This window comes from Nelusetta ayraudi, unplaced genomic scaffold, assembly GCF_046127955.1.
Source record: "Nelusetta ayraudi isolate G7.1 ecotype Tasmania unplaced genomic scaffold, CSIRO-AGI_Nayr_v1 ptg000168l, whole genome shotgun sequence".
In the NCBI taxonomy this organism is placed as follows: Eukaryota; Metazoa; Chordata; class Actinopteri; order Tetraodontiformes; family Monacanthidae; genus Nelusetta; species Nelusetta ayraudi.
Window position 1 is genome coordinate 2759846 of NW_027466218.1, and position 16319 is coordinate 2776164.

Below are 16319 nucleotides of genomic sequence, written 5' to 3' on the forward strand. Positions count from 1 at the left end.
AACTACATTGAAATGAATGGGCCGCCATCTTGGACTCTGGGGTTCCTGAGCTGGACCTCCCTGCACGGCCGGGATGGAGAGCAGGGGGGGAGTCGGAGCCCCCACCCCCTCTTCAGAGCCCCCCTGAACACCTTCTAAGCAAACATCCACTCAGAAGCTGTGAAGCACAATGCTGGGGGGCGGTGGTGGTGGTGGTGGTGAGAAATCCCTCGATTTCTCAACACAAACGCCGAATCTGCTCCTAATCCTCAGCACGCGCTCTCACCCTCCTCCCCGCTTCCCCCCCGCTCGCTAAAAATAACACGCACGGCACAAGAGGCGAGTGCACGAGCAGTCAGTCAGACAGACGTTTTCATTCCCCGGCAGGCAGCGAGGGAAAAAAAGAGACTGTTTGACTGGAGCGGACGGGCGGAGAATCCTCTTGAAAATGAGAAAACAAATGAAGGCGACCAACTCATTTAGGAGGGAGGAAGGAAAAAATAAAAAAAAAACAGCGCCTGCCGTCGAGCTCGATGAAATTCGCCAAACTGTGTGAATGATGAATGCACAGCGTGGCGTCCACCAGGGAGACTCAGCGAGTGCTGCACCAACCCGGAGCCGCTCCCTGATATTGCAAAAACTACCAGGAATGTTTTCATTTTTTCCTTTCTTCCCCCACCAGGCCATGATATTGGAAATCTTTATTCTAATTGCAGGAATAAATTGAATTTATTGTCCTGATAAATCCTCCCTGCTACCGCAGGAACTGTATAATTGAAGCTCTGGAGGTTTGCGCGTCTGATTTCCGCGTGCGTGTGCGCGTTTCGCCTCAATTGGCTGTGTTTACCCGAGCGAAGAGGCTGGCGGTGTTAACACGCAATATCGCCGCCGAGCCGCCACATTTACCCACACATCAGAGATCATCATGAGGGGGGACATTTTTCAAAACGGAATTCTGCTCATAACAGCGAAGGAAATGAGAGACAGCATCATGTCAGTATAGAAAACCATCTTTTTATTTCTCATAAGGCCGTCCTGTAATGTACTTTCAGCTACTTGGGGGGCAACTGTGTGTTTCTTCATTGTGACTAATACTTTCTCTCTGTCATTTGGAATAAATCATCTCCCACTGACTCACATGTGTGTGTGTGTGTGTGTGTGTGTGCGTGCATGTGTGTGTGACTGAGTGTGAGTATGTGAGTGAGAGAAATACGGCCGAGAGCAGTCGGCCGTGACTAAATGTCCGATTATGGTCCGAGTTTTTTCCTCGCTGCTGCTGCTGCTGCTGCTGCTGCTGCTGCTGCTGCTGCTGCTGCTGCTGCTCCGCGTCCCTACCGCATCGGAGTGGAAGGGTCGGGGGGGCGTCGCTGTCAGTGTGAGGCGGTTCTATACAGTGTTTTTTCCTCATGGTCACTGAAATTATAAGCGTCTTTTTCCCCCTTTTTCTTCTTCTTCTCGCTGGACCACGGAACAACGTTGCTGAATGACACAAGAGACCGATACATCATTTCTTTTTTCTTTTATGACTCTGACATTTTTTTTTTACGCCTCCCCTGTCCCCAACAATACAAGCATACAGTTTACTGCGATGCAAATCAATACACACCATACTGAGAAACTCCGGATATGGACTCGCACATCTGTCAGATGATTTGTCTGTGTTTTTTTTTTTTTTTCTTTTCAACCATGGCACTCAAAGTTGCCCACCAGAGTCATAAATATATTTTTCAGCATCTTGGCTCGCTCCTATTACATGTTATGTTATTTATATATGTGTATGTACACAAATATATCTTACACAGAGAGAGAGAGAGAGAGAGAGAGAGAGAGAGAGAGAGAGAGAGAAGGGAGGAGGAAAAGAAAAAAAAAAAGTTAATGGATTTACACCGGGCACAACTTTGGGTAAAAACAAATTAGAATCCATGATGAACGTGAAGCCGTCAGAGATCCTCGGTCGGCGCGTTGTTTGGCTGCCAGAGTCCAACGTCCGACGAGTAGATCGCCCCCTTGCGGCAGGAGGTTAGCTGGTCCCGCGCTAAATGTCGCAGAAAGAGCGTACTGTGGAGTAAACTCCTCCCCCTTTAGACTCTCGCGTTTTCCATTCCGCCGCGTAATCTCCTCGGTGAGGACGGCGGGAACGTCCGTCAGCCCGTGTTTGAATTGAACAACCTCCACGCAACCCCCTGCCAGCTTGCGTCAGGGTTTGGTTGCCGGCGGCGGTGGCGGCGGTGGGGGGTTGGGAAGGGGTTGTGGAAACGGTGGAGACTGTGGAGGTCGGGAGGAGAGAGGGGAAAAATAGAATCTGGCCCCAGCTGGGTGGAAAGCGGAGAGTCACCAACACGGGGCTCATTGATCAAACAGGGGGTGGTGGGATTAGTCTGCTTTCAAATCCTTGGCACCACACGAGCAAAGCTCTTTTTATCTGGCTGGAAATCCTTTCTGTGGTCCCAGGTAATCCAGTCAGCGGCCGCGGATGTAATAGTTTTAGTGCGAAGGAGAGAGAGAGAGAGGGAGCGAGTGAGCAACTGGCTCGATGTGTTGGGGCGGAGAGGAGGAGAAAGGGAAGCGGAGCCTAGGCGGTGAGGTGGGGTCGGCGGTGATAGTGGTGATGGGGACGGGGGGGGGGGACTCTCTGTTAGGTCCTGGGATGAATCTGCAACACAGAGGAGGAAGAGAAGAGAAAACACGCACAACTTAGAGGGAACAAAGGCAGACAAAGTGTGTGCGAGGATGAGAGCCCCAAGGAGTTGCTGCTCGACAAAACTCCGTCTCACCCTCCCCTCACCCTCCCCTCACCCCCCTCCCATCCTGCAGTGACGCCACAAACAGACGGATTATGTGAGCGGAAAGCGAGAACGTTCGAAGGGAGAGCGCTTTGTGTCGGGCGGTGAAATAGCGGAAAAACGAAACATCGGGAATTGAGCCGTTTCTCGATTTTCTTTCAGAAACAGGAAAAAAAAGAAAGAAACACACAGAAAAAACTATCAACAACCTTTTAGAAGGAAATTTAGCTTTTCTTATTTTTTAAATTCAAAATTGACAAAAAAAAACTGCCTGTTATGCAATTCAATTTGATGTGGGTGTAAATGAAACCAGTGTGCCTTTATGTGTTAGTTCGATAATTAATACACAAAACAATTACGCATTTTATTTTATACATTGACAACGCGGAATGTTTCTCTGCGCACAAGTTTCTGGCAAGACGGACTATAGCGACGCACTGAGGCAGAGTAGTTGGGCTAACAACTTCCCAATGTCAACAGCAAATGTGATGGATGACAACGAAAAACACTGCCTTGCTAAGCTAGTTATGCTAAATGCGAAACACGTAGCAGCTAGTACTAGCACCCGAGCTAACGATGACCCCCCCAACAGTCGTCATCCAGGTTGATGGATCAAATAAGCAAAGTTGTCTTCTCATTTCCTGTTTTAAATTCTCAAAAAGAAAACAAAAGAATATATGCAGTGTTTTTTCCGTCTTTCTCTTCCCTCTTTCTGAACGGTGGTGGAGAAACAGCTTGTTTTCCTCTCTCAGAAGCCCCCTGCGGTGCTGCCCCCAGTGTGTTTGCATGCTGTGTACGTTGTGCTCTGAGGTATTGATGCCGCCGTCTGCATATTTCGGAACCGTCTGCTCACATCCTGTACCTGTCTCTTACTTTTTTTTTATCATCACTATTTCTTCATCCGACCTGATGAAATAAGTCAGGCTCTGCTAAATGGGTTCGGGGCCACCGCTCCGCCGTCTGAGCCGTCTGTCCGTGCCACCGGTTCAGGGACTTTCATTCAGCTTCGGCCGCAGGGCTGCACACGTTTCAAATGCTCATTGTGCTAGATGGCTATTGAACGTTCTGCTTTTCAGCGTCGTGCTCGGCCTCAATAAAGGAAAAGCAGCGCCTAGATGTTCAGAGTCGTGCGGCACGCTCGCTTCTCTGAGACCGGGCCGGCTAAGCTTGTCTTCCACCAACACACACCTGTCTCTCAGGCCACCTTTGTTGCATTTCTTCTACCATTATAGCTGCAAACCACGCAGCTCTGCAGAGATTTAACCTCTCTCAATGCGTTGTGACGACAATCAGAAAGGCCACAATGCTGTTCGGCTAAGGGGAAGAAAAAAAATACAATCATGTCGCCTCCAGCAGGCCGGTCAGGTGGCCTCCAGTCCAGGTGTGTGAATGTGAGCCGCCGTTTGGGAGCTGCAGCGGCTCCAGTGTTCAACATGCAAGCCAAAAGATTTCATTGGCCTCATTTCAGAGGGTTGAACTGCTTGCACCTGTCTACTATCCCGCACCTGTCTAATTTCTGGGCCTGTAAACTCCTGTGTTGTGGTCACGTCTCAGGAGGCAGGTGCTGCAGTTTGGGATCCGTTTAGAATCATTGTCACCAAAGCATTTAAAGTTTTTTTTTCCTTTCAATGTAAAAATAATTATGTAATGCACTGAAAAAAAAAATCTAACTTTAGCTTCATGCTTGAGCTCAATTTCTTATTCCTTCCATTGATGCGTTAAAGTTTTATATTTTACACTCTGCAGATGTTTAATTCAAGGGGCTGGAGGTGCAGAGTTCAAGAGTGTTCATTTGCATGAACTACCCACGTATGATAATTTGGCTGAGGTATCCTTGGAAAAGAAATACAGAAATGCAGCTCTGCCTCATTTGTTATCTGTATGCAAGTCTGACTGGTAATGTTGACCACTGACTCGTGATGTGAGAGTTCTCAACAAACGACTCCCATGTCTCCATTTAGTGGTCCTCTGACTCGTCCCTGGTTACTGCTAGTGAGCTAACTCCAAGAAAGACATCAGACAACAGGTCACTGTTGTGTGACTGCTGTTCCAAATGGATCTGTATAAAATGTCAAGTTAAAAGCTGCATCAACCCAGTGGGAAGAGCAACAGCTCTGGTTCCTTGTTTTAACTCCCACTCACTTAGGTTCCCACTTTCCTTCCCCGCCAACTGTGAATGAACAAATCACTCAGTGGCTCACAGTGGCCCGGCACCAAACGCACACTGGACAAATCACTCTGTTGGCCTGGCAGTTGTGTGGAATTTCCACACAACTGGCTGACTGACTCACTGACGATAATGACTCAGAAAACATGATTTGCTTTTGACGAGAAACTCAAACAAACTCCCGTCAGTACAAAGAATCAAGTTTACCAGGGAACACCAGGGCTGACCTCTGCTGCAGCGCTAACGAGTCACGGCTGACGGCGCAGCTCTCAGACAATCCACCAGGGGGTTTGTTAGCCGGGACTGCCGCTCTGCAAGCGCGGTCACTTTTTACGTTTTATATTCACTTTCACGCTGCCGTAATGCAGGCAGAGGCGCTTAAAAAGTGTCCTCTGTTCTCATTCTCGTCCTCTGTCTCTTCAAATGAGCAGTGCAGCAGGTAGCGGCGGATTGCTGAAGGATTTCCTGCCTCCGTCCCGTCTCCGCTGCCGACTGAGCCATCTGCATTCTAATTCGGCCCGGCCGCATTAAATCGCAATTTACTCAGGCTTCAGTTAGTGAAAAGAGCCAAGGACAACTGCCTTAGCGAAAGAATTTTTTTAAGTGCAGACGCAGCCCCCCGCCCCCACCCCGCCCCACTAAATACACCCCCTCCACATGTTTTTTTTCTTTGCTTTTTTTCCTCGCTTGCCGCTGAACAAATCAATCATGCCGGCTGAGAAACCTCTTCAAACGGCACTGAGGAGCACCCTCTAAAAACAGAAGACTCCAGACACCAAAACACATCAAGATCCATTTAATGTGACACAGACAATGAGGAAAACAAGAAAGGGAAAAAAAAACTGACATAAATTCATCAGCGGCTCTTGGAATGAGCTCCTCCAGCAGGACTCTGCATAAAATCATCAAAGGACGACAATCTGAGAATTCTCTGTGGCCTGGACTGCATCTAACCTCATTCTGCACAAGCTTTTCATTTTTTTTTTTTTTTTTTTTTAAATCTTACTACACAGAGGCTTTTTCCACCACTGCATGCCTGGGGCTGCAAGCTCGTCGTCTTGACGACGTTAGACAGAGTCGAGGGAGGAGGTAAAGTGTTGTCAAGCACGTTCAGATGGTGAAGTTGGACCGTGTGTTGCACAGAGGCCTTGAGTGGCTGATGGCGGTGATGACGACAACGACGATGACGATGCTACTGGCAGGTCACTTTTTGCTCTGAAACTTGTCTCACAAATGAGCTGCACTGTGTCAACATGTTTGTTTGAAAAAAACATGTTTTATCCTGCCTCAATTAGGGGCTTTGTACGTCTGTGTGAAGCCTGAGGAAATAGCACGTTGTTAGCCAGTGAAAATAATCTCTGGTCTCTTTACTGTAAGCCAAATCCCAGGGAATGAGAAAGGTTTGCTACACCTTTCAGAGAGTCTGAGGTAGAATGCAAAATTCAGGAAATTGGCATGTTGTGATGTCACAAAGGGCGCTGTTACCTCCATCCGCTGACACCGATACTGACACCGATACTGACACCCAGCATTTTTCCGGGATATGTATCGTGCAAAGTCTGGGACAGAAATTACCGTTGGAGAACGGGTGTTATATAGTTCCTTTAATGTGTGAATCCATTAAAAATTACTAATCTGAACAATTAAAAGCTCTGTCGTTTGGAAAATTCACAGCATTTCACCGTTAATCAGTTGCTCTGCAAAAGGCGTCTTGCAAATTAAAGCGAGTTAACAGGCCGCGGAATTAATTGAATGCGCGGCGAGAATTGCATTATGTATTTTATGCTGACGAGCCACACGACCGAATACATTCACTCGAACACAGCGGATAGAACAACTCCAATGTGTGATAAACAGCATCCTCACTTCGAGATGTTTCTTTTCGTACGCTGGATATATAATAATAATAATGATAATAATAATAATAATGATAATAATAATAATAATGATGATAATAATAATAATGATGATAATAATAAACTTTATTTATTTATATGAGCGTCTTTGCTGCATCATTGCCGAATAGATCTTGTATGCGTTTGGAAAATATTGTACGTTGAATGTGGTCCAAATCACGTACTTCAGTACGAAACATTTAATCTGTTTTTTGAGTGTGTGAAGCACAGAAGAGTGCGTGGAAAAATGCAATGCACCATCCAGACACTCCGCCCAAACACTGAGCTCTGAGCGACAGCTCTGTTGCACCCTCAATGACGGCCATGTTGCTGCTGCATAGTGCTAAGCGGTATTGTGCCGTTCAACGTGCTAGCTAAGTTAGCTACTGTATTCCTAGCTACGACAGCATCTGTTGATAATCGGATAACGATATTTAGGTGCGCCTTTCGGACTTTGACACTCGCGAGTCAAGATTTGAGCGTCACACTGGTTTGTGAAGTTTGCGATTTGGAACACAGCTGCTTTAACTGTACTACTTTTGACTATCTGAAAGTTTGTTTACTACCACTTTATAAGCAGTCTGCTGTGCAAAAAAGTACCGTTGAATTTATTTATTCTCTCGGTTCGATCTGCGCACGGAGCGGAATGCAAGTGTTTCAGGAGGCCGTTCTAACTCAGACTTAATCGTGTGTGTATGTAGTTGGGGGGGGGGGGGGGGGGCTGGGGGCCTGAGGGGCTCTGCCTTGTCTGCGGCTACACAACAGGCAGCGACGGCTTCCGTTTCTGAAAGACAAAGAGAAAACAAGGGAAGAAAAAGAAAGGTGGAGGTCAGCCACCGGCTTGGTGCGGTCCCTCACGCTTGAAAGATTATTTTCACCGAACAACTCTTTGCCCGGTGTGCGTCTTTGATGTTTTTTTTTTTGTGCCGTTGTTTTCAGAGCAAAAATATAAAAAAAAAAAAAAACAGCTAAAATGACGCACGAGGATGAAAAACGAACACGACGCAGAGCCTCGCTGGCTCGCTGTGGCAAAGAAATACAAATGAGGCAATTTGGCCTGAGAGGCAGGTGAATGAGGAATGTTGATTAAAAAAAACAGGTGTGGGGGGGTGGGGGGGGGGGGGGCGCCGAGTGCAGGATGAAAAGGCCTTTCAGGCTGTGCTGCGTGCTGATAGCTGCCTCAACAAGACCCACGGAGGAGGATCAGGGTATCGAGTGGCCTCTGATCAGGAGCCACACCACCACCACACACACACACACACACACAAGAGGAAAAACAAAAACAAGAAGCGGCTTTAGGCCGTGAGCCTACACACACACACACACACACACACACACACTGATATCAGACATTCAGACAGAAGTGGGACCACACGATCACACGTGCACACTGAGGACAGCGAGCACACTGAGGAGCAAGTAGCACGTCACAGATTAGAGACTAATGGGATTGGCAGCGCGCTGGAGGACGCTGGAATCAAACCTGCACAGCAGGTGAGAGCAACAATAACAACAAAAACAACAACAACCACAACCACAACCACAACAGCAACAAAAAGCACGGAACAAAGGTGTCAGCGAAAGCAGGAGTGTCCTGATCCTGCAATTACACACTGCTCGCACCACACACAGCAGGGAGGTGGTGGTGGTGGTGGTGGTGGTGGGAGGAGAAGGAGGGGTGAGTGTGTGTGTGTGTGTGTGTGTTGAGGGGATCTGCCCAGGGGTGGAGCCTGCTCTGTTTGGTGCGTTTCCTAGGCTCTGCATCTCCAGACTGAATCGGTTTCGCGAAAAATGCGCCGACTTCCCGTTGACGTGTGCGTGCGCGCCTGCTGGCCGTGCAGGCGGTGGTGATAAATATTTACAGGCGGCTGCGGCGGCGGCTGCGGCACTCAGTATTGGTGTCACGCCTGCCTAACTGCGCACAGCATGTAAACACACACGCAATTATTTTGCAGGGTGGGGGCAGGGGCGTATTTGGGTTAATGAGACGACGACGAGCGCGAACTGGTCCCACTTACTCCTCACTGGGCGCCACTCGAGTGCGGACGAGAGAGACGAGGGAGTCGACAGAAAGGAATCAAACTGAAAGGACAACAGTAAAACAAACAAACAAACAAACAAACAGAAGAAAAAAAAAAACCCAACAGAGCGGAAAGAAAAGGGACAACAGCTTGAGTAAAAAGACTAACCTTTACAGAAGCAAGAATGCAGCTCAATTTCTGTGGACGCATCCTCTGCATTTTGCTTCCGGAAGCTAAAAAGGGGAGTATGGCTGGGTGTTCTGCAAAGAGAGGGTCAAGAAAAAAAACAGAGGACACGTGTGTATTGGGTAGAAAAGCAGCGCCGGGCCTGACCTGTCAATAATAATCAGACCAAAACCATCTTGACACAATCCAATCACACAATCCAGCTCAGCGTTTCCCTACAAGGATCATTTTCAAGAATTTGGAGAGGAATTTGGTGATTTATTTATTCGATTGAATGCTTTTATTTTCCAGAAGTGACTTTTTATGCCCAAAAAGTCGCAAAGGACTGAATTGAAAATTAGAGATGCATTCTTCAGAGCGAACCAAGCACTTGAGCCTTACCTTGAGAGGACGGTGACGCTTCGATCGGCTCCTTTCTCGAACCCTCTGGGGCTCTGACGCGGCTCTGAAGGCCGTTTGCCGGTTTCAAATAAAATAACGAACAAAAGGCTCTGCCTCTATCTGCCTCCGAACAAACCTGACCTCCACCGGATCCTCCCGTCCTCCCGTCATTCCCAGCTCCGTCCTGTCCAGGACGTTGCGGGTGGGCGAGCACATGAGTGGGTGGGGGAGGGGGCGAGAGGGCCGTTAGACGAACGCTAAGCGGCTGGTCTACCTGTGGCAGAGCAGCGGACTGCCGGCTTTATGGACTCGACTCGCTTCGTAATTCTTTATTATTATTTTTTTTTTCTGCACGCTACATTCAGAATGCGCTTTGCAGAGCCGAGAGGCAGCGGAGAGGCGGTGCGGCTGTTTAACTTTATCTCCGAGTGGATTGCAGCCTCCGGGGATTCCCGCCTGTTTGTCTACCGCCTGCTTTAGGTTGGTTGTGAGCCGCCGCCGCCGCTGAGAGGCCCTGAGATGGATGCGGCGGAATTCACCTCCACCTCCACCCCCTGCCTCCACCTCCCACTCCCCCCCCTCTCACACACACACACACACACACACACACCTCATTTCATTTATTTATTTAATTATTTAATGCCGGTGGCACTTTTTATTTCTGCAGCGGGATGTAATTTGTGTTTTTCCACCCCGAGGTTCCGTGGTGGCTGCGTTCCAAATCTCACACTTCCAAATCAAATCACTTTTATTTGTGCGGCGTGATCTCAAGGCAATTTGCATGCTGAGCAGGTCGCCGCCGCGGCCGCCGCGGCCGCCGCGGCCGCCGCGCTCTCCTAATCCAATTGTTGCCGATGAGAGGAAACACAGACAGTGATGGTGGCGAGGGACAGAGTGCAGAAACCTCGAGCGGGCCCCGACTCTCGGGTTAATGTTGAGGATGAGTCTGGGATGGGACTTTTGCCCCACGGTGTTGCCCCAAACTGTGCACTGCTGCTCTTCTCACCGCAAGTGACGACTTTATTTCCTTCCTCTAATTTTTTTATTTTTTATTTCCTTCTCTTTTTTTTTTTTAAACAGTGACACGGTCAAAGCAACGCAGATGATGTGTCTTATTGAACTGTCTCGCCACAGCACATGAGCAAGCTAAGCACGTGCCGATGTGACGCAGATGCTAGCCACGTTAGCCACCGTGCAAAAGCAATCGCATCACTTCTGCTACGTCCTGTCATTTGCGTGTCACTATTGGAGTGTGTGACAGGGGCATCTTTTCACTCCCAGAATTGCTTTCAGAATTTTCACTGTGTCTATTTCTGGTGCGTTTAGTGCACAGCAAAGCATTATCCATAGCAGTGGCCTTTTCGGAAATGCTAACGGCTAGTCTGACGGTGGATGGGAACAGCAGCGGGATGCATTTCGCGTCGCGTTTGAAAAGTTTCCTGTTGTTTCTCCCTCCTTCCAAGTGGAGAATCGGGGGCTGAGCGTGGAGGAGGAATCTGTTTGACATTTGAACATGTTCTTGCCGAAAATGAACCACAGGAACGTGTGCGTACATATGTATGTGCAAGGGCTGGCCTACGCTCATTGCCGGCACAAGCGCGCCCGGGCTGTAGGTGTTCTTCAAACATACAATAGAGCCCGAGTGTGAGAGTGTGTGAGCGTGTGTGCGTGGACGAGGTCTCACTCTTGTGGTCTTGATTTTATTGCCGGAGGAGCACATCCATCCCGAGTTGTCAGGCAGCGTCTTGCACTCTTCCCCCTCCAGACACGGCTCCATCTCGCACCACCATTTCCCGATGACGATGGACGCTGGGGGAGGGAAATGGCAAGAGGGTTACTTCACTGGAGGACGGCTGGCACAGTTAGGAAATTAAAATTCAGCGAAGAAGAAGAAGAAGAAGAAGAAGAAGAAGAAGAGGAAGAAGAAGAAGAAGATTTTTGATTTTGATTTTTGAAAAATAACATTTATTATTAGAAGAAGAAGAAGAAGAAGAAGAAGAAGAAATAGGTATTCTTAACATCCAGAGCAAACAATTTGGAAACGGAGGCAGGATGGAAAGTTCAACTCATACACAGTCCTCCCACGCTAACGTGCTTAGCGTGCACATTCTGCCGGCAAGCGCTGCGCAAACAGCGGCGCCCCCACAGTTCATCCGGTGCGAAAGGAGCAGGAACATCCAGCCGTGCAGCCGAAACCGACGTCTCCCCCCGTTTCTTCTTTCTTCTTCTCCCCCGGCCCTCGGAGCGACTGCGCACGCTTTCCTCTCCGCTGTTCACCAATAAACGTCTCGCGGAAATTAATCATTATTTTGTTTTGATATCGCTCCGTCTTGTGTACGGGGGAGCAATCTCATTTTTAATCAAAACTAATTGCCTCTCATTAACGTCGACTGAATTCTTCCTGCAGCTGTCTGACAAAAACAAACATGTTCTCGTGGCGCCGTCTCCCAGGCCTCGCCTCCCTCGCTGGCGACCGCGCACGCTCGCGCTCGTGTGGGAATCCAGCACGTGTGAAAAAACGTTCCAGTCGCCTGACGAGACCGAATCTGGTTGAATTTTTCCCTTCTGCACAGTAAATAAGCCGTGTGAGGCTCAGTGACTCACTGTGACCCATACGTTTTAATTGCTCACATGAGAAAATGCGCTTTTGCATTTCTACACATCCTGCGCTGCTTTTAATGAATACGTAAAAACAAAAATACATATTGCACAATGCAACTGTCTGTTTTTTCGCTTTCTGTTCCATCTTCTCTTTGGATTAAATGATTGATGGAGTTCTCTTCTATTCAAAGTCGGGTTGGCATTCATTTATTATGCATGATGTGTAAAGAACTTTTGCGTGTCCCACCCCCCCCCCCCCCCTTTTCCCCCACGGCCGTCCTCACAGTAAACGTTACGTGCCGGAAGTTTTAAGCCGCTCCGAGGATGATGAGCCTCGGCAAAAGTGCGAAATGGCTCCCTCACTTTTATCGCCGGTGCGCAAAATGGAACGTCGGGGTGACTGGGCTTTATGGCGGCCAGTTCGGCCAGTGCTGTTTTTGCAGGATTTTTTTTTTTTTGTTCCGGCAACCTCTTCAGCCTGCGTTGCCAAGGTTACAGGCCAACTACTAATCAATTTTTGTGATTTGAGCAACAGGACGTCTGATGGTGAAAGATGGTTAAAGTTCAGTGCACACACACACACACACACACACACGCACGCACACTGTTCACTGATTGGTTCACTCAATGGTTCACTCAATGTGTTTCCTGTCTTTCCCCCTTTTCAGTTGCTTGTGCCCTGAACCTTGAGAGTCCTGCTCTGCTATGCTGCCTTTCACGGCCACATGGGGGCCCTGAACCTCCCCTCTGGCTCCGCCCACGGCTGTTTATCTTATCTCCTCTAATTACTGCATGTTGTCATCGGTCGTCCCGATGCCATCACCCCCCCCTGCGGGCGTCCATGTGGCTCATTAATTATGTTTACACTCTTTCGTGTTTCGGATGCAACACTGTACCTTCGTCCTCGTTAAGAGGCAAATCATGGCGAGGAAATGTGTTTAATCATGGTGTGCCAAGTGGTGGTGATGATGATGATGATGATGATGATGACGATGATGATGATGATGATGATGATGATGATGATGATGATGATGATTCGCTGCCACTCTCCGCTTTGTCGTCTTCCCTTATCATCGCACCGCCAGCCCAGAAGGATTTATACTCCACTCGAAAATCAAACCAAACAAAATAAGTGAAGTGAACGAAACAAACCAAAAAAAAAACTGCAAAAGCTGAAATTAATATTTTTCCTCTAAAGCAAGAAATCAGGGCAGGAAGAGAGGAAGGAAAAGCGAGAGATTAAAAAAAAGAAGGAAAAAAACGCTGCCTCTCATGAGCTGCCAAAGGCCCGAGCCGCTTTTTGCATGAGAGTTGGATGATATTTACTGTAAAGCTCGCACGGCTACACCCGCTGCGACCTCTGGGAGGAGCCCTGAGAGGTGTGAACCTCCGGCATTAATCATTTATTCTGCCTGCGAGGCCTCCCCCCCCCTCCTCCCCCTGGTTTCCATTGAAAAACGACATGCATCTATGGAATCATTTATCTTCCATCTCTCACTTGATTGGCTCACAGACGATAACATGCAACGACACCACCACCACCACCACCAACAACAACAACAACAACAATTACTCCTCCACTGCTACGTATGTTTAACTCAAAGTGAAACGGAATTCACCATCTTTAGGGATGAGCTCCTCCGTTTCTGACTCACTGTGTCGGCTTCCAATTCAGATTAAAATAGATTTTCAAAAATGTTTATTTTTAAAGCTCGTAATGGCCTCAAACCACTTTATTCATCTGCAATTTTATCTCTTCATAATCAGCAAACCGACTTCTTGGCTCCAAGGTGACTTTTAGAACAACTGCACAGCAATAGTGAAAAAAATGAATAAATACAGCATTTCTTAAGTAAAAAACAACCTTGATAATTAAAAACCTGTTTGTTTGGGCCGTGAATGCAAGTGTGTTTTTTTCCCTGTGTATTTTTTATTCAAACCAGCAGCACGGGGCGCAGCCTTCAACTGCTCAGTTGGAGGAAACAACAATGCAGCGGATTCAAGGCAAAGTCATTATCATCCAAACAAAGAGCCGTTGCTGTCGCTACTTCAGCGTCATTATGCTTTGCTTGTTTATTTTCGCAAAAATGATGAAATCTCTGGCGCTGAAGGTCTCCCTGCGCCGCCATTCAGTAAACGACGGCGTCGTAATGAGCCGAGGTTCGCCACAGCGCGGGGAGGAAAAAGAGACTCGCGGGGGAATTGTTTCTCTGACGATCTCCCTAAAAATGTAACGACGTCTCGTTACGGCGACAGTCGCGGCCGTTAGCTCGGCGACGGCTCCAACTATTTGAAGGCCGGCGTTTATTTTGGACTCTCTGGGCCTCACGACGCCTCGTAATACTTCACGGCACCGTCGCACTTTCACACGCTGTTTAGCAGACTATCCTTTGAAGTAGCGGGGGTCGCGCTACCGCACAACTGCTATTTATCACAAACACCCGCGTGGCGACGGCTGTGACTATGGATACCGTGACAGGGCGGGGAAGGAAACTCCGCCTGAATACAGAAGGACGGTTTGTCACGGCGAGGCGGCCGGTTGGCGTGACTCGTGCTGAAGGAGTGAAAAGACAAAGGTGAATAATTCAAAGGAGACGCAGGCGGATGGGAATGTATCTGAAGAAAACATTTACGACTGACGCTCTATTAAAAGGCGACGTGAAGACGACTTCAGGTTCAAAAGATTTATTTTTGTTCATGTTTCACCTCCTGATCACTAATGACGTTCAGTTTCACTGAACGCATGGTGCAGTTGTTGGAAAGAACCAGCGTCCGGTGGCCAAGAACAACATCTCACACCTCGGACAGGTTAAAAACAACAAGACATCTGCAGATGGACGACTTTATTTTGATGGTAGTCGTCCATGTGTTGATTAAATATCCAAAATTGGAAGGCAGCAGGTTCAGCGATCTTTTCATAAAAACATGAAACATCACCAGAAAACTCTGATAAAGTATTTTTTATTTTATTTTATTTTTTTTACATGATTTTGAGTTTGTTTTTTTTAATCTCACCAATTCAGGTTGTTTATTTCCAAGATTGAGCCGAGAGTGAGCTTCGTTTCTACGTGGCTCTCTGCTGACATTCTTTCACCTCAAACTAAGAGGAGAGAACATTTTCACTGAAGGGATGAAATGAACAAATACTCGCGTGGAAATGTCAGTCTTTGTGTTTAATCGCATAAAAAAGTATGGATTGTCGAATTTGCCTGAGCACACGGCGGCCGTTGGATAAAACACAGACTGCGTTGGCCTCGTGTGACCACACACCTAGACAGACACGCAAACACACACAACATGTCTGCTTGTGCGCAGCGGCCGGGGCGCCCGGCTGCTCTGACCTTGACCACTGGAGAGGAGCCGTCTCCGGGCTGCGATCCATGCATCACTCCCTGGTGACCGCTGACCTCCAGCAGTCGTTTTGCTTTTACTACTCCCAGCGCAGCCGTCGGTGCGGAGGGCGCGACCTTTGTTCCGACATCAGCACAACTTTTACTCCTCCTCTGCGTCGTGCGAGCAAGTGAGCGAGGGGGGGAAAAAAAGCAGGGTGGGTGAGAGGGCGGGAGATAATTGACTGCCACCGTCCCGACTTTCGGGAGCCGACTGTTCATTGCCAGATCCATCTACTTACAGTGTGATTTGAGGCTGCGACACCAATTAACAGGAGTGCGACGGATTTGTAACGTGTCGACAACAGATGGACGAGGAAACGATCTGCAAAAAGGGATCGTTTGAATCGAGACTTTTCGCAGGAAGTAGTAAGAAGCTCCGCCCCCCACCCGCCCACTCACTCTTTTTTATTATTATTTCTTTCTTTCTTTCTTTCTTTGATGGACAAATTCGACCGGAATTGATTGAAAACCAGGCGGCGATGGACCTTTTTACAACTGCATGTGTCAGATCGCTGGTTGGCGGGCGGCGTGATGGATTGAACCTGCCGACCGGTCGCTGTCAGGAAGCGGCGTGTTTGAACGCCCTGACGGACGAGGAGGGGAATTGATTTTTTTCTGTGTCAAAATGTGAACATGATGCTGCAGCCTCGGCGAATGGTTCTGTTTTTTCCCCTCCTCCCTTTAACTTGCTCACAGCACCGATGACAACGCCAGCTGCAGTGGGCTCTCGCACGGGTTCAGGTAAAAACAAAATAAGAGAAAAAAAAATCAATGCAATGCAATCTTCGAGTCAATTTTCGAGAAATATTCTGCAAAATTTAAAATGATCAAAAGGCTTCCTGGAGACCCGGAAACTAACACATTGTTGGAATGGACCATTAATTAACATGATTTCTGTGTTCAGGAGAACTAAA

General features: G+C 48.0%; 1 protein-coding gene across 4 annotated transcripts in view; it reads right to left on the reverse strand.

Moving 5' to 3' along the window:
* Positions 1–973: 973 nt before the first annotated feature.
* The window catches only part of LOC142880458 (chemokine-like protein TAFA-1), a 111326-nt gene continuing 95980 nt past the window's right edge, over positions 974–16319 (reverse strand). Inside the window, exons 4-7 of one of the 4 annotated variants that reach the window (XR_012925444.1) lie at positions 11097–11221; positions 9014–9105; positions 1586–2632; positions 974–1458 (exon numbers count right to left, since the gene is read on the reverse strand). Coding sequence is in view for 1 of the 4 variants with exons in the window: in XM_076014400.1 (XP_075870515.1) it covers positions 2615–2632; positions 11097–11221 (143 nt within the window). In the remaining 3 variants the exon portion in view is untranslated. Of the gene's footprint in view, positions 2633–7533; positions 7609–9013; positions 9106–11096; positions 11222–16319 lie in introns of those variants that run through there. The other 3 variants (XR_012925443.1, XR_012925445.1, XM_076014400.1) reach the window with 3 other exon arrangements.